We start from the raw sequence: 25,876 nt of genomic DNA, 5'->3' as shown, positions 1-25,876 counted from the left end.
CCACTGGATGTTTGGAATTCAAAAGAGCACTGTTAGTTGTTTGACGTCATCACATCACCTCTAAGGACATAGGCTAAGCTCAGTGAGGACTTTAATAAAAATAAAGACATCACATGAAAATACATAATTTCTACATCGGAAGGAGAAACATGTTTTTTCCTCATAACTCCAGCCACAAGAACCCCTATCCCATATCATAGTACGTCTGCTGTTGACTTAACACCATGCTGTTCATTTCAATGGCTGACACACAGTGGTGTTTCATCTATTACAAGATGGGGAGAGAAGTAGGAGAGTGAGTGAGAGATGAGAGAACAACTGATAAACAGATGAAGGGAGCGAGGGAGCGGAGGGATGAAGACAAGAGGAAGGATGTCTGGAGGAAGGGATTGTTTGGAGGCACTGAAGTGGAACATTATTCCCAAGGAGTAGGCAAAGCCATTGAGGCAGAAAGATCGATGTGTGTGTGTAAAAGGGTGTGTGTATGAGCGTGTACTAGTAGTGTGTGTACAACGTCTACGGTCACCAGACATCTTTTATCCCGATTCAATTGATTCTCCTTTCAGCCAGCATGCCTGGGAGTCTGGGCGTCTTCAAAAAGCCCAGCGGATGAAGAGGGGTCAACTGAAACCAAGTCCTCTGTAATTATATAGACAACAGTTTGTCTATGAAGTGGTTAGACAACAGTCAGTCTATGTATTCATTCAGCCTGGTTTAACCAGTCTATAGGCTACTGTGTTCTACAGTGGACCACAGACAGAGAGCAGGCCTGTTTGTCAGGATGAGCTAATCTGATAGATTTATCAGTGTACTGAGTATAGTTGAAAGGTCAGTGAGTGGCTGACCCTCTCAGTCATCCCTGGGTTATTAAGTTGGATAAGGTCATAACATGTGACTAATTTTGTCATTTGAACATGGGTTGTTGACTAATGACGCTCTAGTGTGGGCCATGTCCTGTCCAATCTGCACGCCTCTCTAACCGGCAGTGTATAAAACAACCACGTTGTGGAAGCCAGGTCAAGCCAAATGATAACTTGAAATGGGCACACACAGTTTGAATGTTCACTGACAGTTGTGAGTCAGACGTCAAGTTAGGCTTCTGACCTTATTGAGTCAGTGGGACGAATGTTTGGATAGCCTAATCTACTGTTGGCCACCTGACAGGATATGACATCAAAGTCAGCTAGCAGGAAGGAAGAACCCAGTGCGGCCAGCCATTCAGGATCCTGGTGTGTGTGTCAAATACCCTGGCCTGTGTCATCGCAGTGTCCCAGGAGGGTGTTCCTGTCTCTGACAGTTCTGAAAGTTACTGTTTGAAAGATTGTGTTGTGGTGGCAGAAACAACATTAGAGGACCTGAGGGACCACTGGATGGACTGATAGGGTAAAATAAGTGCACTACAGTATATAGGGAATAGGGTCCCATTTTGGACGCAAACAGACATTTGTACATAATGTAGTGTAGGCTTGACTCAGCAGCCTAAGTGTTTCCATGCGGGACATTAGCATCCATTCCATTCATTACTTACCAGTTAGGCGTATTACCAGTTGTTTCTGCCAAAAGACTAAGATATTCAACAAATCAATGATGTAATAATGGTGGTAACAGCTGGCTCTCCATGCCTCAGTCGTGGGCCTCTCGTGACGCCTGATCAAGCTGGCTTCCATAATGCAAACAGAAGCAGACACCACTAACAGTATTGGGTCAAAGAGGAGAGGAAGAAGAAGAATATGGACGGAGACACTTTGACCCTTCCATTCCTCTCAGTTACGAACAGATGTTTTTCCCTCTCTGACGCACCCACACACTGAGGCAGGCAGGCAATGCGATATATGAGGAGAAATTGGGCCCTGACCTATTTTTGTGAGAACTCTTTTTGGGTTGTGTCCTCCTTCTTCCCATTCTGGTGAGTGAGATGAGGAGCAGAACAGATCTTACAGCAGGAAACGCAACGCTTGCTGTGGCCAAAATGACTATCGCATGACTAAAATGATTTGTCTCTTTCCACAGACAAGTCTATTTGTATAGGAGACAGACATGCGTACTAGCTCTCTAAAATTCCTCAGCTTCTACACAGACATGTAACAAAAGTCAAAAGACTCAAACAGAAGACATGACGATAAATCAATATAATAATCTGTTTGTCCGTAGAGTGCATGAGCATTAGACTAAATTACCATGGAGGAAAATTCTGTAGTTCATTAATTTCTCAGGTCAGGTGATTCACAAGATTAGAGCCCCATTTACAGTGTCCAATGGAGAGTGAGAATTTACAGGCCAGGCATATGTGAGAATCAGCCTTTCCAAAATATACACACACACAAACAAACATGCACACACACACACACACACACGCACACTAAACCCATCAGAAAGAAAGCGTCCTTTAGTAAGACTGTGACCCTTGCATTCCACTTCATTCTGTGGGCCTCAGCCAACCAGAAGAATTCAAACATTGGCTCTGCTCAAACTGGCCAATTACAGCTCATTCTGATGTGGAGTCTGAGTCATGCACGGGGGGGCCACTCAATTAACCTCCCTCTACAGACTGACTGTGTGGAGAGATCGATGCCAGCAATATCTAATAAAGTTGAGTAGAGACTAGAGAGAGAATTGCAGAGTACATTTACATTTAAGTCATTTAGCAGACGCTCTTATCCAGAGCGACTTACAAATTGGTGCATTCACCTTATGACATCCAGTGGAACAGTCACTTTACAATAGTGCATCTAAATCTTAAAGGGGGGTGAGAAGGATTACTTATCCTATCCTAGGTATTCCTTAAAGAGGTGGGGTTTCAGGTGTCTCCGGAAGGTGGTGATTGACTCCGCTGTCCTGGCGTCGTGAGGGAGTTTGTTCCACCATTGGGGGGCCAGAGCAGCGAACAGTTTTGACTGGGCTGAGCGGGAACTGTACTTCCTCAGTGGTTGGGAGGCGAGCAGGCCAGAAGTGGATGAACGCAGTGCCCTTGTTTGGGTGTAGGGCCTGATCAGAGCCTGGAGGTACTGAGGTGCCGTTCCCCTCACAGCTCCGTAGGCAAGCACCATGGTCTTGTAGCGGATGCGAGCTTCAACTGGAAGCCAGTGGAGAGAGCAGAGGAGCGGGGTGACGTGAGAGAACTTGGGAAGGTTGAACACCAGACGGGCTGCGGCGTTCTGGATGAGTTGTAGGGGTTTAATGGCACAGGCAGGGAGCCCAGCCAACAGCGAGTTGCAGTAATCCAGACGGGAGATGACAAGTGCCTGGATTAGGACCTGCGCCGTTTCCTGTGTGAGGCAGGGTCGTACTCTGCGGATGTTGTAGAGCATGAACCTACAGGAACGGGCCACCGCCTTGATGTTAGTTGAGAACGACAGGGATCACGCCAAGGTTCTTAGCGCTCTGGGAGGAGGACACAGTGGAGTTGTCAACCGTGATGGCGAGATCATGGAACGGGCAGTCCTTCCCCGGGAGGAAGAGCAGCTCCGTCTTGCCGAGGTTCAGCTTGAGGTGGTGATCCGTCATCCACACTGATATGTCTGCCAGACATGCAGAGATGCGATTCGCCACCTGGTCATCAGAAGGGGGAAAGGAGAAGATTAATTGTGTGTCGTCTGCATAGCAATGATAGGAGAGACCATGTGAGGTTATGACAGAGCCAAGTGACTTGGTGTATAGCAAGAATAGGAGAGGGCCTAGAACAGAGCCCTGGGGACACCAGTGGTGAGAGCGCGTGGTGAGGAGACAGATTCTCGCCACGCCACCTGGTAGGAGCGACCTGTCAGGTAGGACGCAATCCAAGCGAGGGCCGCGCCGGAGATGCCCAACTCGGAGAGGGTGGAGAGGAGGATCTGATGGTTCACAGTATCGAAGGCAGCCGATAGGTCTAGAAGGATGAGAGCAGAGGAGAGAGAGTTAGCTTTAGCGGTGCGGAGCGCCTCCGTGATACAGAGAAGAGCAGTCTCAGTTGAATGACTAGTCTTGAAACCTGACTGATTTGGATCAAGAAGGTCATTCTGAGAGAGATAGCGGGAGAGCTGGCCAAGGACGGCACGTTCAAGAGTTTTGGAGAGAAAAGAAAGAAGGGATACTGGTCTGTAGTTGTTGACATCGGAGGGATCGAGTGTAGGTTTTTTCAGAAGGGGTGCAACTCTCGCTCTCTTGAAGACGGAAGGGACGTAGCCAGCGGTCAGGGATGAGTTGATGAGCAAGGTGAGGTAAGGGAGAAGGTCTCCGGAAATGGTCTGGAGAAGAGTGGAGGGGATAGGGTCAAGCGGGCAGGTTGTTGGGCGGCCGGCCGTCACAAGACGCGAGATTTCATCTGGGGAGAGAGGGGAGAAAGAGGTCAGAGCACAGGGTAGGGCAGTGTGAGCAGAACCAGCGGTGTCGTTTGACTTAGCAAACGAGGATCGGATGTCGTCGACCTTCTTTTCAAAATGGTTGACGAAGTCATCTGCATAGAGGGAGGAGGGGGAGGGGGAGGAGGATTCAGGAGGGAGGAGAAGGTGGCAAAGAGCTTCCTAGGGTTAGAGGCAGAAGCTTGGAATTTAGAGTGGTAGAAAGTGGCTTTAGCAGCAGAGACAGAAGAGGAAAATGTAGAAAGGAGGGAGCGAAAGGATGCCAGGTCCGCAGGGAGGCGAGTTTTCCTCCATTTCCGCTCGGCTGCCCGGAGCCCTGTTCTGTGAGCTCGCAATGAGTCGTCGAGCCACGGAGCGGGAGGGGAGGACCGAGCCGGCCTGGAGGATAGGGGGCATAGAGAGTCAAAGGATGCAGAAAGGGAGGAGAGGAGGGTTGAGGAGGCAGAATCAGGAGATTCTTGGAGAAGTTGGAGAAGGTTTGAGCAGAGGGAAGAGATGATAGGATGGAAGAGGAGAGAGTAGCGGGGGAGAGAGAGCGAAGGTTGGGACGGCGCGATACCATCCGAGTAGGGGCAGTGTGGGAAGTGTTGGATGAGAGCGAGAGGGAAAAGGATACAAGGTAGTGGTCGGAGACTTGGAGGGGAGTTGCAATGAGGTTAGTGGAAGAACAGCATCTAGTAAAGATGAGGTCGAGCGTATTGCCTGCCTTGTGAGTAGGGGGGGAAGGTGAGAGGGTGAGGTCAAAAGAGGAGAGGAGTGGAAAGAAGGAGGCAGAGAGGAATGAGTCAAAGGTAGACGTGGGGAGATTAAAGTCGCCCAGAACTGTGAGAGGTGAGCCGTCCTCAGGAAAGGAGCTTATCAAGGCATCAAGCTCATTGATGAACTCTCCGAGGGGACCTGGAGGGCGATAAATGATAAGGATGTTAAGCTTGAAAGGGCTGGTAACTGTGACAGCATGAAATTCAAAGGAGGCGATAGACAGATGGGTAAGGGGAGAAAGAGAGAATGACCAATTGGGAGAGATGAGGATCCCGGTGCCACCACCCCGCTGACCAGAAGCTCTCGGGGTGTGCGAGAACACGTGGGCGGACGAAGAGAGAGCAGTAGGAGTAGCAGTGTTATCTGTGGTGATCCATGTTTCCGTCAGTGCCAAGAAGTCGAGGGACTGGAGGGAGGCATAGGCTGAGATGAACTCTGCCTTGTTGGCCACAGATCGGCAGTTCCATAGGCTACCGGAGACCTGGAACTCCACGTGGGTCGTGCGCGCTGGGACCACCAGATTAGGTGGCCGCGGCCACGCGGTGTGGAGCGTTTGTATGGTCTGTGCAGAGAGGAGAGAACAGGGATAGACAGACACATAGTTGACAGGCTACAGAAGAGGCTACGCTAATGCAAGGAGATTGGAATGACAAGTGGACTACACGTCTCGAATGTTCAGAAAGTTAAGCTTACGTAGCAAGAATCTTATTGACTAAAATGATTAAAATGATACAGTACTGCTGAAGTAGGCTAGCTGGCAGTGGCTGCGTTGTTGACTTTGTAGGCTAGCTGGCAGTGGCTGCGTTGTTGACACTACACTAATCAAGTCGTTCCGTTGAGTGTAATAGTTTCTATAGTGCTGCTATCCGGGGGCTAGCTGGCTAGCTAGCAGTGTTGATTACGTTACGTTGCGTTAAAAGAACGACAATAGCTGGCTAGCTAACCTAGAAAATCGCTCTAGACTACACAATTATCTTTGATACACAGACGGCTATGTAGCTAGCTATGTAGCTAGCTACGATCAAACAAATCAAACCGTTGTGCTGTAATGAAATGAAATGAAAATGTGATACTACCTGTGGAGCGAAGCAGAATGCGACCGGGTTGTTGAGTGCGGAAGTTCTATTCAGTAGACGTTGGCTAGCTGTTGGCTAGCTAGCAGTGTCTCCTACGTTAAGGACGACAAATAGCTGGCTAGCTAACCTCAGTAAATTAAGATAATCACTCTAAGACTACACGCTCTAAACTACACAATTATCTTGGATACGAAGACAGCAAAGACAACTATGTAGCTAGCTAACACTACACTAATCAAGTCGTTCAGTTGAGTGTAATAGTTTCTACAGTGCTGCTATTCGGTAGACGGTGGACGTTTGCTAGCTGGCTAGCTGCTGGGCAGATAGCAGTGTAGACTACGTTAGGACGAAGAAATACGAAGTTGCAATAGAAGTGCTGACTGTTTCACTTTGTTGTCCTCTTTCTTTTCCTTTTTCTTCTGTCCTTCTTTTGTCCTTATTTTGTCTTCCTTTCTTCTGTTAACTAGATATTTTTTGTTGTTATTCTTTGTAAGCTAGCTAGCTTCTTCCAGGAGAGTCCCTAGCAACTGCTTAGCAACAAGTAAACAATTCTGCTAGCAATTCAGCTAGCTAAGATAACTGTACAATTTTATGAAAAATAGTTACTTTTTCAAAAGCCTGTCTTTTTTGGTTTGTTCCTTGTTTTGTCTTCTATTGAGTCTTGCAGTTTTCTCTTGATTTTTTCAATGTACTTCACTCTAAAAAAACATTTAACTCTCAATATATACAGGAGCTCATTTTTCAGCAGCTGCTCAATTTAGAACTCCGGAACGGAGCTTGAGAGCTACTTCATCTTTTTAGGATATTATCTGTCTTTCCTAATTGGAATTGTTTATCATCTAACACTAAGTGTTCTATGTTGAATAGGCAAACAGTTTGTTCTGTCACAATAGCACTGTCTGTAGAAAGGCATCATATCCTCAGCCAACCAGCAGTGCTACTGTATTCAATACAGTACAGAGGTCTGTAACCTGACCACAACTATGTATCCAACCTGCTTCTCAATCTCATATAGTCTAATGCCAACATATTGGGGATAAGCACAGTAAACTCATTAACAGGCCAATAGCTGGCCGTTTAACATATTGCATTAGGCTCTGTGGAAAATGTAGACACATTATTGGATTACTCCTGCTCTTGATACCAGATAGGGTAGAGTATATCCGGATCCACAACGCATTGGTGGGCGATTAGGCTGATTGGAGATCCAGATGGTTACTTACCCTCCATAATGGGAAAATAAAGACAACACACACTGTGCCGAACGAATAGTGGCTGTCCGATCACCTCTGACCAGAATATATAACTAGGTCATGTGGTCAGGAAAACCTGGTCCTAAATATGAGAGCTAATACTGTCTGTTTTTTGATGATGATCTATTGTAGTAAGTCTAGTCAGACCTTTGTAGCCTTGAGATATAATAGGCCTGTAGGGGTCTGGGCCTAGTGATCTCCAGGCTCAGTCAGATCTATTGATTTTCACCAGTAATAACATCGTCACAGCAGCTCTAGTGATCAATAATCACCACGAGAGCCATAACTTGTGGAATGTTCATTTCTGACTACTGTGTCAATGTATTGCTTTAGAATTGCAGCATTAGTGCAAGAAGCCTAGTACTCGGACAGATAGGAGAACATGGTTGGCTAGCGCAGTGTGCGTGGCAGGATAGCGTAGCGCTTGAACATTACATGGTGGTGGTTGATGATCAATCCAGCAGGAGTCAATTGTCTCCAATGGAGATCCTTCATCCTCTCTCCTCCCACCCCAATCAGCTCTGACTCACCTTCCACTGTCACCGACTCTGAGATGAGAAGCTCAACATTAGAAGCTCGACAGTGCAAGATGCAGAAATCGCTCCGCCATTTCCTGGTTGCTACAATTATAATAGTTTGCCTAATTTCAGTTTATGTGACAAAACAAGCCATGTATAGTGTTGAGAATTATTGTACGATCAAAACCGCTGTGAAATATATTTTCCATAACCAAAAACATAATATTTTCAGCTGTTTGAAGTTGTTGTACAAAACTGAAACACACAAAAACAAAACTTAAGAAAGGGAAGCATAGAAATAGCTCACATAGAACAGATATACCCCTTCCTAGTCTTGCTTTCAATGAGAATGAAGGATCTATAACTCACGTGTTTGTGAATTTGGTCAGATCACCCAAAACGTTACCTTTTGCAGCACAAAAAAAAATCATGCCACTTCAGACCTGACAACTGTTCCAAGGCACCTCATTACCAATAGAAACAGTCAGTCCCATCCTGCAGGATTCTTGTGGCATCAAAGTAGCCTGGAAAACATGCACATGTCACCGTCTACCCAGTCAGCTGGTCTCCAATTTATTGGTGTTTCCCTGTGTAGTGGTTTCTATGTCTCTCCTAGAGAGAGAGAGAAACTAATCAACACCGACCATACTGATCACTTATCGCAGGCATTTTACTGATATTGTTCATTACGATAAGTAGCCTACAGTGGAGAAATGTGAAGTTTGAAATTAAATACGTTTTCTAATATGAGTGATTGTTAATGGGACAATTGAAGGCTTCAACCATCAAACTAGCAGTAATTTAAAGCAGTGTTTCACTCAAGGGGTCAGCTTAAATATATTTATTTAAATTGAAAGGAAATCAGTCCAAAAATGTATTTTTAAAAAACTGTTTGCGGTACGTGCACTTGATTCAGCAGCCCTAGCGTCGAAAAGGCCAAGTGTGCCCATTTTGAACCATTTCATGTGTCTGAAGGTAGAACTCCGACTACCCGGCAGACCAAGGAAGCAAGTCAACTGCAATTACAGGCCTATCGCTGGCAAAGAGGTGTGTATTCAACGGAAGCCAGGCTTCCCAAAAAAAGTGACCAATAATTTTTTTCAATAAAAAGATGATCTTTCATCTCTCTGTGTTTCATCATTTTCTTTCAATTGGCAAGAGGCTGAATATATCTCACACAGGAGAAAGCACCCCTCTGTCTCTCTACGTGTAAGCCATCTATCTGATGCTGTATGGTCCAAACGAGTATGACATTGTTGCCGCCTGTAGCATTGAAGGCAAGGGAAGCCAGTGAGCATTTGGCCTCCCTTGATAAAAAAAAAAGGTATAAAAAAATGTGCCAATCAGCATCGAGCTAAACTGAGCGAGCACAACTATGAATGGTCCGACACACACAACAAAATTGTCAAGGGAAGCCCGCTTGGATTTTGGCGTCACTCCTATCAAATCCCATTGAGAGGATACGTCATTGACAGCAAAACTTTAATTGTTGCATCTCATTGGGTTGTCCTCTGGTGGCTAGCTAGCTAAAGATTGAGCTAGACTTGTGGTTTTACAAAACTCTCCATACTGGCCAATAATTATAATGGCGATTCTGATCCAACCATTCATTCATACATTGTTGTGCCCCTGGCCTGAGATAATGGAAGTTCAATATGTAGCTAGATGTAGAAGGCTCATGTTAACTAGCTAACATTGCCCATGCATGGAAGTTGGGCTAGCGAGCAAGCATTTTAGCCAGGTAGCCAAGGTCAAGTACAGTATTAGGTACAGTACACTCTGTCATACAGTGTGTACTGTATGACAGTGTTAGACTGTTTCATCAACATGAAAGGGAGGAGGATGGCATTGGCGTTTCTCTACAAGGGTGAGTCAACATTTGTTTCTACTTGCACGAACACTCACGCACACACACACGCAGAAATAAGAACCATGGACAGCCACATCATATTTAGCTTACATTAAACTGGACTACATTTTTTTAGATATCACTGTATTATACTAAGCAGAGGTGATTTGATGATGTTGAAGTTGAAATGGTGTTGGAATAGTGGAGGCAGCTCCTGTTTTCTTTGTGACTTGCAGTAACTATCAGTGGTTCTAAGCCAAAAGTTGTTCAGTGGCCCAAAAAAGTCGGGAAAATTAAGTTGCTAGACCATGCTGTTACTGTAAATGCACTATGCTTTGTGGACTTCACTGGACAGAGGTTGCTATCCGGATTTGTGATAAAACAAAGGTGTGGTTGAATTTATTCTGCCACTATGTCTTCTTATTGTCTCAGCCTTTTCCCTATATATCATGGTCGCAAGGGATGTGAATTAACAGGTTAAAAAGGCAAACAACGCAATTATCACAACACATAGGTTGTAATATGGCTTCCCTAGTGATTTCATCCACACACTGCACATGCACAGTTCACCATGTCTGCACAGTTCCCTCGAGCCATAGACTGTAAAAAGAAGCCTTGAAAGCACAGCAAAGCTGATACTGTGAGACTTCAAAACCATGACTAGAGATACTCAACGAATACAGCAAAGAGCTTCTGTTTTTATGAGTAAGTTCATGTGTAAGTTGTTATTCAGCACTCCCAGCACTTTGTTCAACACCTAAGCCATAAAATGTGCCTTCTCCCTACTTCTACTCATGCTACAACCAGCACTATAGCTGCAACGAAGGAGTACAGCAAAGTGTTTCCATAAGCTTGCGTTGTTATTATTAGTGGCTTGTATCTTTTTCATGTCAAGGAATATTTAACTTTCTCTGGCCATAGTAGTCAACAACATGAAGTGGTGCATGAGGCAGAAATAATGTAGTGCGACTTAAGTTTCGCCATCAGCTAGATGGCTGTATCCTCTTTTCTCAGTGGAGGGAGGGAGAGAGGAGGGAGGGTGAGTTGGGTGAGGCAGCCTCACTGCTGCTTCGACCTCCCCTCAGACTGACCATCAGATGCAGGCCAGTTAAAAAAGAAGAGCAAATTATGCTCACTCAGCTGTGCCTCACAATTAATACAACAAATTATCTATTAGTGGAACGCATTCAGTTGTGACACTGACTATGTTGCCCCTTTCCCCTTTCATATACAGTTGAAGTCGGAAGTTTACATACACCTTAGCCAATTACATTTAAACTCCGTTTTTCACAATTGCTGACATTTAATCCTAGTTAAGATTCCCTGTCTAAGGTCAGTTAGGATCACCACTTTATTTTAAGAATGTGAAAAGTCAGAATAATAGTAGAAATATTTATTTATTTCAGCTTTTATATCTTTCATCACATTCCCAGTGGGTCAGAAGTTTACATACACTATTAGTATTTGGTAGCATTGCCTTTAAATTGTTTAACTTGGGTCAAACGTTTCAGGTAGCCTTCCATAAGTTGGGTGAATTTTGGCCCATTCCTCCTGACAGAGCTGGTGTAACTGAGTCAGGTTTGTAGGCCTCCTTGCTCGCACACGCTTTTTCAGTTCTGCCCACAAATTTTCTATATGATTGAGGTAAGGGCTTTGTGATGGCCACTCCAATACCTTGACTTTGTTGTCCTTAAGCCATTTTGCCACAACTTTCAAAGTATGCTTGGGGTCATTGTCTATTTGGAAGACGCATTTGCGACCAAGCTTTAACTTCCTGACTGGTGTTCCTTCAATATATCAACATAATTGTCTTCCCTCATGATGCCATCTATTGTGTGAAGTGCACCAGTCCCTCCTGCAGCAAAGCACCCCCACAACATGATGCTGCCACCCCTGTGCTTCACGGTTGGGATGGTGTTCTTTGGCTTGCAAGCCTCCCCCTTTTTCCTTCAAACATAACGATGGTCATTATGGTCAAACAGTTGTATTTTTCTTCCATCAGACCAGAGAACATTTCTCCAAAAAGTACCATCTTTGTGCCCATGTGCAGTTGCAAATCTTAGCCTGGATTTTTTTATGGCCATTTGGAGCAGTGGCTCCTTCCTTGCTGAGCGGCCTTTCAGGTTATGTCAATTTAGGACTCATTTTACTGTGGATACAGCTACCTTTGTACCAGTTTGCTCCAGCATCTTCACAAGGTCCTTTGCTGTTGTTAAAGGATTGATTTGCACTTTTCGCACCAAAGTACATTCATCTCTAGAAGACAGAAGGTGTCTCCTTCCTGAACGGTATGATGGCTGCATGGTCCCATTGTGTTTATATTTGCGTACTATTGTTTGTACAGATGAACGTGGTACCTTCAGGCGTTTGGAAATTGCTCCCAAGGATGAACCAGACTTGTGGAGGTCTACAATTTCTTTCTGAGGTCTTGGCTGATTTCTTTTGAGTTTCCCATGATGTCAAGCAAAGAGGCACTGAGTTTGAAGGTAGGCCTTGAAATTCATCCACAGGTACACCTCCAAATCACACAAATCATGTCAATTAGCCTATCTACCCTATCTCTGCTCTCTCCCCATCCATCTCTCTGCTCTCTCCCCAACCCTCTCTCTGCTCTCTCCCCAACCCTCTCTCTGGTCTCTCCCCAACCCTCTCCTCTCTCTCTGCATCCCTGTCTTCCCTCGCTCTACTCTCCCCAATCCCTGTCTTCCCTCGCTCTACTCTCTCCTATCCCTCTCTCTACTCTCCCCATCCCTCCCTTCCCAAACTCTTCCCTCTCTCCTGCATCCCTCTCTTCCTTCTCTAATCTCCCCCATCACTCTGCTCTCTCCCATCCCTCTCTGCTCTCTCCCATCCCTCTATCCCCTCTCTCTGCTCTCTCCCATCCCTCTCTCTACTCTCTCCCCATCCATTTCTTTCTTACTAACGCTTTCGCATTAAACTTGTTCACCCCTACAGAAAAGGCTCCACATTACCTACCTAATTAGAACCAGCAAATATTGGGTGGGTGTCTCACTTTAGCCACATTGAAAAAGTACTGAAAGCTGTCTGTCCCTATTTTAGACGTCTAGTTTACACTGAACGCTATAGAAAACAACATTCCTTGAAATAAACCCAGTCTTTGTGGAAAGTAAGATCTGAAACATTGCTCATCCCAAGAACTTGGTGGCCTGCCTGGTCATTTGGCAGTGTGAAGAAACAACACGTGCAGTCTGTAGCTTACCCCATGACAGTCAGGCACTCTCCTCTGGCATTCATATCTGCTAAGCCAAAAGCATCAGCTTCCTTATCTTTGGTGTGTGTGATTACAAGAGAGATGTGAAATATGCTGTATCTGATGTTCACACAGGTTTACTTCCATTAACAAGGGTTTAAATAAAGAGCTAAAGTGTTATTGGGTGTGGTATAAAACAAGAAGTTATCTGTCTGCAGCATTGTGACGTATTTGTAGGCATATCATTGGAAGATTGACCATAAGAGACTACATTTACCAGGTGTCCGCCTGGTGTCCTCCGTCGAAATTGGTGCGTAATCTCCAGCTGCATGTATTTTCCCGTGTGATTCAGAAGAGAAACCAAACTGCCACGAATGACATATCATCGAATAGATATGTGAAAAACACCTTGAGGATTGATTCTAAACAACGTTTGCCATGTTTCTGTCGATATTATGGAGTTAATTTTGAAAAAAGTTTGGCGTTTTGATGACTGAATTTTCGGGGGGTTTTCTCAGCCAAACATGATGAACAAAACAGAGCGATTTCTCCTACACAAGTCATCTTTTTGGAAAAACTGAACATTTTCTATCTAACTGAGAGTCTCCTCATTGAAAACATCAGAAGTTCTTCAAAGGTAAATTATTTTTTTTGAATGCTTTTCTTTTTTATGTGAAAATGTTGCCTGATGAATGCCAGGCTTAATGCTATGCTAGCTATCAATACTCTTACACAAATGCTTGTTTTGCTATGGTTGAAAAGCATATTTTGAAAATCTGAGATGACAGTGTTACCTCTTAAGCCCACCCGACACGCAGGCGTCCCATCTAGCCATCTGGAAATGCAAATGCGCTACGCTAAATGCTAATAGCACTCGTGAAAACTCAAACGTGAATTAAAACACACATGCAGGGTACTGAATTAAAGCTACACTCGTTGTGAATCTAGCCAACAAGTCAGATTTTTAAAATGCTTTTCTGCAAAGGCATGATAAGCTATTATCTGATAGCATGCAACACCCCAAAATACCTGAAGGGGACGTAAACAAAATAATTAGCATAGCCGGCGCTACACAAAACGCAGAAATAAAATATAAAACATTCATTACCTTTGACGAGCTTCTTTGTTGGCACTCCTATATGTCCCATAAACATCACTATTGGGTCTTTTTTTCGATTAAATCGGTCCATATATACCCAAAATATTGATCTATGAAAAGTGTGTGATCCAGAAAACAGCGTTTTAAAACGCAACGTCATTTTTTAAAATAAAAAAAGTTGACGATAAACTTTCACAAAACACTTCGAAATACTTTTGTAATCCAACTTTAGATATTATTAAACGTTAATAATCTATCAAATTGATCACGGGGCGATGTGTATTCAATAGCTCCACGTCTTCAAATCATGGTCGGAAATCTCTCTTCCAAAACATCCTGTCGGAGACCGGAAGGAATGGGGTCTCTCTTATTCGTTTGACCAAGAAACAACCCCCAGGCAAATGACAAGACTGGCGACATTGTGTGGAAGCTGTATGACTTGCAATCTCGGCCCCATCTAATTTGCTGAGCCATAGACAATACATGCAAGTGGCGCATTGATATATTTTCCACTTTTTGGTGATCAGTTTTCCTTGGGCTTTTTAACGAAACACACGTTCTGTTATAGTCACAGCCGTGATTTAACCAGTTTTAGAAACGTCAGAGTGTTTTCTATCCACACATACTAATCATATGCATATACTATATTTCTGGCATGAGTAGCAGGACGCTAAAATGTTGCGCGATTTTTAACAGAATGTTCGAAAAAGTAAGGGGTAGGCTTAAGTGGTTTTAACAAAAGGCTAAGCTTGAGAGCCAATATATTTATTTCATTTCATTTGCGATTTTCATGAATAGTTAACGTCACGTTATGGTAATGAGCTTGAGGCTATAATCACGATCCCGGATACGGGATTGCTCGTCGCAACAGGTTAATAATAGTTTTCCTGTTTTAAAAAATATATATTTTAAATCTCACTTTCCATCTACGGACTGAAAATACTCTCCAGCATCCCGCTTCACCCAATGTGGTACGAATCTGCAATTTTTTAAAACTTTAGAACCGGAACTCCCATCAGAGGCTAGCCAGCTAACTTTCTACTAGCCAGTTAGCCACTGCTAGCGGTATTCACTGTTAACTCTGACACCAGCCAGCCCCAGCTCGGTCAATACCTGCCAGTCTGCACAGCGCAATAACAACCCAGAGCATTTTCTCTACCACATTTCCGGATTCCTACCACAAGCTCTGGACCTTTACACCGGATAACCACAGCTAGCTAGCTGCAATCCGAGTGGCTGTTCCTGGCTAACGTCTCTGTCCCGAAGTAAGCCCCATTTAGCCTGGAGCTAGCCTCCAGCTAGGCCCATCTCCCGGCTAGCCAAAGAGGTCCACCAGCTAATTCTTGGGCTACAATACCTCTTGTCAATTGGCCAGGACCCTTTATTGCCAACACAGCGCCCTGCCGATCCATCACGAATGGTCTGCCAATGTAATTGTCCGAGGTGGTTTCAACAGGCTTTTCTGTTGAGACGTCACCGAAGATCCATCTGCTGGCCACGGCCTGCTAGCTTTCTGAATCGCCGTGTCTCCAGCACTAGTGTAGTAGCGACAACCGAACAGCCCCCTGCCTTCACCTATTGCTGCTCATTGGGCCAGATGATCACTCGGCTACTCATGCCTCTCCCTAATGTCAGTGGCGGCAGGGTAGCCTAGTGGTTAGAGCGTTGGACTAGTAACCGAAAGCTAGCAAGTTCGAATCCCCGGGCTGACAAGGTACAAATCTGTCGTTCTGCCCCTGAACAGGCAGTTAACCCACTGTTCCTAGGCCGTCAATGAAAATAAGAATTTGTTCTTAACTGACTTTCCTAGTAAAATAAAGGTAATCTTTTTTTTTTAAATGCGTTGTCTACTGCTGTTTAGGTTAGTAATTATTGTTTAATTTCACTATAGAGACCCCAGACCCATCCTAAATGCCTTAGATAGCTCGTGTGTCGCACCCTCCACACATGCGGAGACCTCACCTGGCTTAACTGGTGCCTCCAGGGATGCAACCACTCTCATCATCACTCAATGCCTAGGTTTACCTCCACTGTACTCACATCCTACCATACCCTTGTCTGTACATTATGCCCTGAATCTATTCTACCATGACCAGAAATCTGCAACTTTTGTTCTCTGTCCCCAACGCACTAGACGACCAGTCCTACGGCCTTTAGCCGTATCCTTATCCTACACCTCCTCTGTTCCTCTGGTGGTGTAGAGGTTAACCCAGGCCCCATTGCCCCCAGCATCACACCAATTCCCAACTTCCTATCATTTGTTGACTTCTGTAACCGTAAAAGCTTTAGTTTCATACATGTTAACATTAGAAGCCTCCCTAAGTTTGTTTTATTCACTGCTTTAGCACACTCCGCCAACCCTGATGTCCTAGCCATGTCTGAATCCTGGCTTAGGAAGGCGACAAAAATTCGGAAATTTCCATCCCAAACTACATTTTCTAACAAGACAGAACTGCCAAGGGGGGCGGAGTTGCAATCTACTGCAGAGATAGCCTTCAGAGTTCTGTCATACTATCCAGGTCTGTGCCCAAACAATTCGAGCTTCTACTTTTAAAAATCCACCTTTCCAGAAATAAGTATTGTACCATTGCCACTTGTTATAGACCCCCTCAGCCACCAGCTGTGTCCTGGACACCATATGTGAATTGATTGCCCCCCATCTATCTTCAGAGTTCGTACTGTTAGGTGACCTAAACCTGGATATGCTTAACACCCCAGCCATCCTACAATCTAAACTAGATGCCCTCAATCTCACACAAAATATCAAGGAACCTACCAGATACAACCCTAAATCCATAACCATGGGCACCCTCATAGATATCATCCTGACCAACTTGCCCTCTAAATACACCTCTGCTGTCTTCAACCAAGATCTCAGCGATCACTGCCTTATTGCCTGCGTCCGTAATGGGTCTGCGGTCAAACGACCACCCCTCATCACTGTCAAACGCTCCCTAAAACACTTCAGCGAGCAGGCCTTTCTAATCGACTTGGCCCAGGCATCCTGGAAGGATATTGACCTCATTCCGTCAGTAGGAGATGCCTGGTTGCTCTTTAAAAGTGCTTCCTCACCATCTTAAATAAGCATGCCCCATTCAAAAAATGTAGAACTAAGAACAGATATAGCACTTGGTTCACTCCAGACTTGACTGCCCTCGACCAGCACAAAAACATCCTGTGGCAAACTGCATTAGCATTGAATAGCCCCCGCGACATGCAACTTTTCAGTTAAATCAGGAACCAATATACACAGTCAGTTGAAAAAGCTAACCTGAGCTTTCCTCACAGAAATGTGCATCCCGTAGCACTGGGATGCAGTAAAGTCCATGGAGAATAAGAGCACCTACTCCCAACTGTCTGAGGATAGGAAACTAGGTCACCACCGATAAAGCTACAATAATCGATCATTTCAGTAAGCATTTGTCTATGGCTGGCCATGCTTTCCACTTGGCTACCCCTACCCCGGCCAACAGCTCTGCACCCCCTGCAGAAACTTGCCCAAGCCCCCCCCCTGCTTCTCCTTCACCCAAATCCAGGCAAAGGATTTTCTGAAAGAGCTGCTAAATCTGGATCCCTACAAATCAGCTGGGCTAGACAAACTGGACACTCTCTTTCTAAAATTATCTGCCAAAATTGTTGCAACCCCTATTACTAGCCTGTTCAACCTCTTTTTCGTATCGTCTAATTTCCCCAAAGATTGGAAAGCTGCCGTGGTCATCCCCCTCTTTGAAGGGGGAGAAACTCTTGACCAAAAATGTTATAGCCATATCCACCCTGCCCTGCCTTTCTAAAATCTTCGAAAGCCAAGTTAAACAGATCACCAACCATTTTGAATCCCATCATACCTTCTCCACTACACAATCTGGTTTCTGAGCTGGTCACGGGTGCACCTCAGCCACGCTCAAGGTCCTAAACGATATCATATCTGCCATGGATAAAAGACAGTACTGTGCAGCCGTCTTCATCGACCTGGCCAAGGCTTTCGACTTGGCCAATCACTGCATTCTTATCGGCAGATTCAACAGCCTTGGTTTCTCAAATGACTGCCTCACTTGGTTCACCAACTATTTCTCAGGCAGAGTCCAGTGTGTCAAATCGGAGGGCCTGTTGTCCAGACCTCTGGCAGTCTCTATGGGGGTGCCACAGGGTTATATTTCTCTGTATATATCAATGATGTCGCTCTTGCTGCTGGTGATTCACCTCTACGCAGACGACACCATTCTGTGTACATCTGGCCCTTCCTTGGACACATACAACACTCCTTCTGTGGCCTCCAACTGCCTTTACATGCTAGTAAAACTAAATGCATGCTCTTCAACCGATTGCTGCCCGCACCCGCCCACCCAACTAGCATCACTACTCTGGACAGTTCTGACTTAGAATATGTGGACAACTACAAATACCTAGGTGTCTGGTCAGACTGTAAACTGTCCTTCCAGACTCACATTAAGCATCTCCAATACAAAATTAAGTATTGAATCGGTATCCTATTTAGCAACAAAGCCTCCTTCACTCATGCTGCCAAACATAACCTCGTAAAACTGACAATCCTACCGATCCTTGACTTTGGCAATGTTATTTACAAAATAGCCTCCAACACTCTACTCAGCAAACTGGATGTAGTCTATCACAGTGCCATCCGTTTTGTCACCAAAGCACCATATACTACCCACCACTGCAACCTGTATGCTCTCGATGGCTGGTCCTCGCTACGTATTCGTCGCCAAACCCACTGGCTCGAAGTCATCTATAAGTCTTTGCTAGGTAAAGCTCTGCCTTATCTCAGCTCACTGGTTACCGTAGCAACACCCACCCATAGCACAAGCTCCAGCAGGTATATTTCACTGGTCATCCCGAAAGCCAACACCTACTTTGGCCGCCTTTCCTTCCAGTTCTCTGCTGCCAATAACTGGAACGAATTGCAAAAATCACTGAAGCTGGAGACATATTTCCCTCTAACTTTAAGCATCAGCTGTCAGAGCAGCTTACCGATCATTGCACCTGTACACAGCCCGTCTGTAAATAGCACACCCAACTACCTCATCCCCATATTATTACTTACCCTCTTGCACACCAGTATCTCAACTTTCACATCATCATCTATCACTCCAGTGTTTAATTGCTCAAATGTAATTATTTCGCCTCCATGGCCTATGTATTGCTTTTTATTGTGTTATTGACTGTACGTTTGTTTATGTGTAACTCTGTGTTTGTGTTTTTGTCGCACTGCTTTGCTTTATGTTGGCCAGGTCGCAGTTGTAAATGAGAACTTGTTCTCAACTGGCCTACCTGGTTAAATAAAGGTGAAATATTTTATTTTTTAAAGATACAAAATATCCCGTTCTCTTCCATCAGGATTATCAAATTAATGAATTGCTTAATCTGAGAATTTCTGCCAACAGCAGAAGTATGGTCAGCCTACACAGGACAGACCACAATGCAATGTTAAATTTACTTGCAACATTACATTTAATCTTTGATATTTACAAATAAGATAATGTCCTTTCTGGGGTGCACTATCTCTCAGATGACTATTCACAAATGTCTAGCATCTTGCTGAAAAAGTGGGAACCGCCAGCATGTTATGGTTTAATCCCAAATGGCATCCTACCATTACTTTTATAGTGCACTACTTTTGACCAGAGCTCTGAAGGCCATGGTCAAAAATTGTACAATATATTGGGATTAAGGTCGGTGCCAAATGGGATGGAGATTATGAGACCCGCGTGGGCCAAATATCGGTGTCTACCACGAACCTGCTGGTAGTTCTGATCCTGGGGGGTGAACGTGTTGTCGATGGGCTGAAAGTTCAAATTGACATGAGGGAAATCGTGTAGCCAATATGTCCACCAAGGTGCCATATAATCCTCCCGTATTGAAGACATCCTGGCCCGAGTTTAATGATCAAATATCTAGTAGTCTTCTTTAGTAAACCGACAGCTCAGTCCCGTCTTCTGTAACAAAGCTATAAACAGTAATGAAAAGGCATGCTGGATAATGTAAACTCGTTCACACGCACAGTAGACAAAATATGCAGGGAGATCGTTAAATGAAAGCATTCCAAAATTATTCGTGAAAAATAAAATTAGCAAGCACACCGTGCTCGGTCAGCCCGTTTCAACCACAGCCATCCTACCGCTACGGTCTGCTGGTTCAGTCATTCCACAGACAAGGGCCGTCCCTTACACCGGAGCGCGTAGAAACGCTTGAGACAAAACGAGAGAGCGCAGAACCTGAAAGTAGGAACACGAATAGTAATGAAAAAAAATGTAATTGGAAAAAGTAAGACTTGGCACGTGGTAAATGGATACTCAAGTTTATGAAAAAAGTATAGGTATAGGCCAAATATAGAATAATTATGAAATGTTCACAAAAGCAACATTGATATCCGGGTAGCTCCCATTGACTTTCCAACACCCCCATCTAGTGTAAATAAACTCACATGCAGAATCTGTCAAAGTTTACCAAAGTGCCGTGGAAATAACGCACAACTGATAGCATTACCGTAGTCATATGGCGCAGTTTGAGGATTTGGCCTGGTCTTTTTTCAGTCTGCAAACAGCTGCTGGACAATGACCCAGTGTTAACAGTGAACTGAAGAATGGGTTCTAATTTACTATCCCGAAACCTTACAATATTTTAAATAACAAAATGGCACCCTATTCCTTATAGGCTGCTAATTTGATTAAGACCCATAAATCTCTGTTCAAAAATAGTGCAGTATATAGGAATAGTGTGCCATTTGAGACGCAAACCTTTATGTATGTAGTAGACAATGCTATGGTCATTCCAACAAATAAAGCAAAACACTAAATAACATTCGAGCATGCTGAGACAAACAAGGAAGTCTCAACCTTCAGAACATTCTGTATGAAGTGGATGAGTCTCATTTTACAGTTAGTTAACTAGGCAAGTCAGTTAAGAACAAATTCTTATTTTCAATGACGGCCTAGGAACAGGGGTAGAACGACAGATTTGTACCATGTCAGCTCGGGGATTTGAACTTGCAACATTCAGGCTACTAGTCCAACGCTCTAACCACTAGGCTACCCTGCCACCCCAAGGCTGATTCTATGGAGAACTTTAGCCCTAGACGTGCATGTCAATGGTACTGTCCTTAGGCCTATTTGACTTCATAACGAATTGATCAGACCGCTGTTCACAACCACTTACTGTGCAGGCTTCAGCTAACTAGGCCAAAAGAAACTTACCATCCACACCTTTCAATTAGTCATAACCACTAGATTGTTCACTAAGTCTATATACATAATTCCTGCCCCAAATCCATTAAATGGTAGTGTGGGTAAAGTAATAGCATCTGTAATAATGGCAGGTTCTTCACCGTGTCACTTTCAGGAGCATATTTGTTTTTAAATCCACCAGTCCATGAAGTAAGCACAGGGCTAAGTGATTGGATGTGTGTAAGTAATGTTACCACCTTAGTAGTCACCACCCCAAACAATTTAGATGTGGTTACATCATTTGAGTATTGGAAGAGCCTGTGTAGTAACTGATTTGACTCCACTACAGATAACTTGTCAAATTTGTCTAGGGCCAGTTTCCCAGTCAATGAGTAAGCCTAGTCCTGGACTAAGAGCATCCTCAATGGTGAATCTTCAACAGCAGCAGTCTCTTCGTCACATCATTAAACACCTGATTACACATCTCAACAGGTGATCCATGCAAGTCATGACAGCACCAGTGGGGGTGGGCCTTCTGTTCTCTAGTGCTCCTCAAGCAATGGGGAGGCCGATGACATCAAGACTTCCAATCAAACCAACTCTTGAATGCCCAACTCCTTAAAGTTTGCAGCTGTATAAAAAACACCAAATAGAAAACTTTTTTTTTTACCCTTTAGTGTACATCGTATTTATACTTGGGATACCACTGCAATAGGACAAGTACAAACAAAAAACAATCATTGGAGGAAGTCTTTAAATCTGAGGACTAGGTTTAATCTGTCTGGGAAACTAGCTCTTAGATAATCAAGTCACTTCATTCGGCAGACATTCGTTTTTGCCTTCTTCCAAAATAGAGCCTCTAAGCATGTTATACATGAATATAGATAATTTACTGTAGTGGAACAACAGGCATGACAAAGACAAATGGTTTCTCTTTTTATTACAATTTACTGTACACGAAGATAGTCCTCTACTTGAGCTCCTTCACAGCCAGACCTGAAAAGAGATGAGCTGTTAGAAACTACATTACATGAATCATGCTCATTCACAAAATATGCTTTGAGTGACCAAGCCACAAACTTGATAGATCGACATTATTAGAAATGGTACTGGCGGTAGGAAGACAAGAGAAAGTTTGCTTGTTCAAATCACTGAGCAGATTTTGGGAAACATCTGTTTTTATGTCCTTGAGCAAGGCAGTTAACTGCTCTGGATAAGAGCAATTTATTATTCAAATCTGTTCATATACACCCCCAGGAAGAATGACACTTTAAAACATTTTCTGACAAGCAACCACTTAGATGTGGTCAAGTTTAAAAGATTGGGAATAACATAAGGCATTTGCAAAAATGATTTAGCAACATAGAATGGGAAAGCAGCAGCAATGTTTTTGAACTATTAACAGATAATGCAGTAAATAGAAACAGAGTCTACGCAGACCAGTGTGCCATACAGCAATGTTTTTGAACTATTAACAGATAATGCAGTAAATAGAAACAGAGTCTACGCAGACCAGTGTGCCATAGCCTAGCAGAGCTACAGTAGGCCTTCACGAAAACGAAGAAATTTGCCACAGACCTGCTATTATTCACTTTGCACTGGACTGTGTTTGCTAGCAGTTATTTACTTTTTTGCACACCAGTATTTCCACTTGCACATCATCATCTATCACACCAGTGTTAATTTGCTAAATTGCAATTACTTTGCTACTATGGCCTATTTATTGCCTTACCTAACACCCTTTGCACACTGTATATATACTTTTTTTCTATTGTGTTATTGACTGTACGTTTGTTTTTTCCATGTGTAACTCTGTGTCGCACTGCTTTGCTTGATCTTGGCCAGGTCGCAGTTGTAAATGAGAATGTGTTTTTATTTATTTCACCTTTATTTAACCAGGTAGGCAAGTTGAGAACAAGTTCTCATTTACAATTGCGACCTGGCCAAGATAAAGCAAAGCAGTTTGACAGATACAACGACAGTGTTACACATGGAGTAAAACAAACATACAGTCAATAATATATACGATGTGAGCAAATGAGGTGAGAAGGGAGGTAAAGGCAAAAAAGGCCATGGTGGCAAAGTAAATACAATATAGCAAGTAAAACACTGGAATGGTAGTTTTGCAATGGAAGAATCTGCAAAGTAGAAATAGTAGGTAGGTTTCAACTGGCCTACCTAGTTAAATAAAGAAGATATGATTTTTTTTTTTAAACAACCCGAGAACAATACTTTTCTTGGTTGTCCAAAATGTATTGTTGAGTTATATTAAATCATACATTGAACTGCAACTACCTATTCTGCCAACAATTCCTTAGTGTACGTCATGGACTGTTGAGTCAAATATAACCTATTTTTAAAACCTCTTACAGAGTTTTGTAGCATAAACTGGGAATTTTATATTTTTAACTGATATGATTGTCTGGTTCATATCTTCCAAAATAGTTAAAACGCTGTCAGTTTCACTTTAGAATCTTCAGCGGCAATGGAAACAAGCTGCGTTTTTCTATCAGATAAAAAAAAAAAGTTTGGCCACAAATATTCCCAGACAGCTCAAAGCATTAAGGAACATACGTCCATGCACTGGTGGAACTCAATTTCTGAGGAAGTTGAAACTAAGCATTAGGTCTATCCTTACTCTCCTAGCAAGTGTGCAAATGCACCACAAGCACCAAACATGTGGTGTTTGGACAACTTGCATAGTATTAGATCAGATTACTTCATCATGTTCAATTTGTAACCACTCTGCACTGACAAAATAACATTTTTATAGACTGGACATTGTCACCAGACTTCAGGATTAAAGGTCTTGAGAGATGGCCCTATAAAACAGATTTCAGACTCCTTGTGCCAATTACCAACCCAATTAACCACAACATGCGACATTCCATGTGATGAAAGTTGAGCATCTTACCTGGGGGCAGGGACTGTTTCAGCTTCTCTGCCTTCTCCTTGTCTGTGATGACGAGGGTGTACAGGTACCGGCTGCAACGCACCTTGAACTTCACATTGTCCTTGTTCTTCTTGATCTTTACGGCTGTGGGATAATAAAAAAGAAGCAATCTATACATTCAACACTATGGTTCGCAGTCAGCGTTCCCAAACAGAATCCTATGTGGGTGCAGAAATGATAAAGACATAAGTGTCAACAAAACTCCACATTTTGAGTGTACTGACCAGTGCACAATACTTGATTCAATTGTCAGAAAGTGTCAGATGAGCAGAGCATGTGGGCAACAATGTAATACTTACACTTGGCATCCTTCCTCCTTGCTGTAAGCAAGAAATCTTTTATTTCTTCGATTTTTCGTGGCTGAAATACAACAGGTAAATAATAAGTACAATGTTCTGCAACAACCACAGGGGTTACTCAATGCAAATAGCTTAGCTAACATGGCATGACTTTATAGCCTCATTGCTGACATAGCCATCTAGCCAAGAGAATAATAACAAGCTAACTAAATGAAAGTAATCTGAGGATTGTCAGTGGACCGGTGGAACTAAAGATTCTGGTAATATCGGAATTTAGCACTCGGTCCACCATTATTCTGGCAAGCGTGTAAATGCATCACAAGCACGAGACAGCCTGTGATGGTTGGACAACTTGCTAAGACATGCGGGTTATCCAGGTTAACATTGGCTAGCTAACGTTCACTAGTTGGCTCGTTACAACTCACGATGACAGTTGTAACATAGTTACAGTGAAAGGCAGCTATCACCACTCGACTCGTTGACATTTCAGTTACTAACGAAATAGCTACACAACATCAGTTTAAGTTAGCTAGCAACTCGTGTACTGGCGGTAGCCAACCACCGCAGCATTACTAGGCCGTACCAGAATTGGCCTGAACTAACTAGTAGCCTACTCGGTTAGATAATGCTGGCTGACTAGTTGCACAGGTAACAACCAGGCAAACAGATACCAACGTTGGACCGAAATATCTAACACTAAGCTTACGAAACAAAAGTCTGCCATGAGTTAGCCATGTAATTAAAATTCTAAGAAAATGGTCCTCACCATCTTGCCGTGTCAGCGGACTGAAGCCTGAAAGACCGTAGAAAGACATGGGTCAGAATGCAGATAATTCCAGTAGAACAAGCAACGCAAAACTAAAACTTGGTATATTATATGGATACATCTTTGTAAGATCATTCTTTAATAATTTGGGGGGCATATTATGCAGTTATAAGAAGGATGGGGGATGATTATAAATGTATGGAAAAAATATTCAACTCACACAGCCTGCAAGAGAGGGGACGAAGAGGATGGAACTTCCGGTGACGTAAAATGTATAGGTCAAGCTACGGCATACCTTGGAGGACAAATGTAAGATGAACGACTTTCTCTTCACTCAGAAACAATAACCAATTTGCAAACTCCTGATCCAACATGGCGTAGCAGTGCAGACGTGTTTGTCATTGTCCCTGTACATTTGTTTTTTTTCGTTCTTTTTTTATATATTTCAATCTCTTTTTCCATTTTTAAATTAAATATACCTTTCGGCAACCAGTCTCACCCAATGTGATACGGATCTACTATTTTTTTTTAACCTTATAGCTAGAACCTCCATCAGATGCTAACCAGCTAATTAG

The 25,876-nt window shown here is 43.5% G+C and overlaps 2 protein-coding genes across 4 annotated transcripts in view; both read right to left on the bottom strand.

Annotated features, from left to right (window-relative positions):
* LOC118396758 (protein tweety homolog 2-like) overlaps positions 1-22,064 on the bottom strand; it is a 133,251-nt gene extending 111,187 nt beyond the window's left edge. For 2 of the 3 annotated variants that reach the window (XM_052471496.1, XM_052471504.1), the window contains exons 1-2: positions 20,607-22,064; positions 19,859-20,335 (exon numbers count right to left, since the gene is read on the bottom strand). In XM_052471496.1, the coding sequence (XP_052327456.1) occupies positions 19,859-19,987 (129 nt within the window). In that variant the 5' untranslated portion in view covers positions 19,988-20,335; positions 20,607-22,064. The remainder of the gene's footprint in view (positions 1-19,858; positions 20,336-20,606) is intronic. The other variant, XM_052471499.1, reaches the window with a different exon arrangement.
* A 142-nt stretch (positions 22,065-22,206) lies between these two features.
* On the bottom strand, positions 22,207-25,604 carry LOC118396768 (60S ribosomal protein L38). The gene is made up of 5 exons (XM_035791197.2): positions 25,522-25,604; positions 25,302-25,328; positions 24,536-24,596; positions 24,198-24,320; positions 22,207-22,279 (listed from the first exon to the last, which is right to left on the bottom strand). The coding sequence occupies exons 2-5, from the start codon at positions 25,302-25,304 to the stop codon at positions 22,254-22,256; spliced, it is 213 nt and encodes a 70-aa protein (XP_035647090.1). The 5' UTR covers positions 25,305-25,328; positions 25,522-25,604; the 3' UTR covers positions 22,207-22,253.
* Positions 25,605-25,876: the final 272 nt, after the last annotated feature.

The sequence above is a fragment of the Oncorhynchus keta genome, chromosome 2, assembly GCF_023373465.1.
Source record: "Oncorhynchus keta strain PuntledgeMale-10-30-2019 chromosome 2, Oket_V2, whole genome shotgun sequence".
Classification (NCBI taxonomy): Eukaryota; Metazoa; Chordata; class Actinopteri; order Salmoniformes; family Salmonidae; genus Oncorhynchus; species Oncorhynchus keta.
The sequence above is the reverse complement of the archived record's forward strand: the minus strand, read 5'-3'. Positions and strand labels throughout refer to the sequence as shown.

What these genes read in the sequence shown, in the direction of transcription:
- LOC118396768 (XM_035791197.2), bottom strand. An exon ending in AAGGAGGAAGGATGCCAAGT is followed by an intron (nt 24,321 to 24,535) that starts GTAAGTATTACA and finishes ATTATCCCACAG; the next exon opens with CCGTAAAGATCAAGAAGAAC. An exon ending in GAAACAGTCCCTGCCCCCAG is followed by an intron (nt 22,280 to 24,197) that starts GTAAGATGCTCA and finishes ATCTCTTTTCAG; the next exon opens with GTCTGGCTGTGAAGGAGCTC.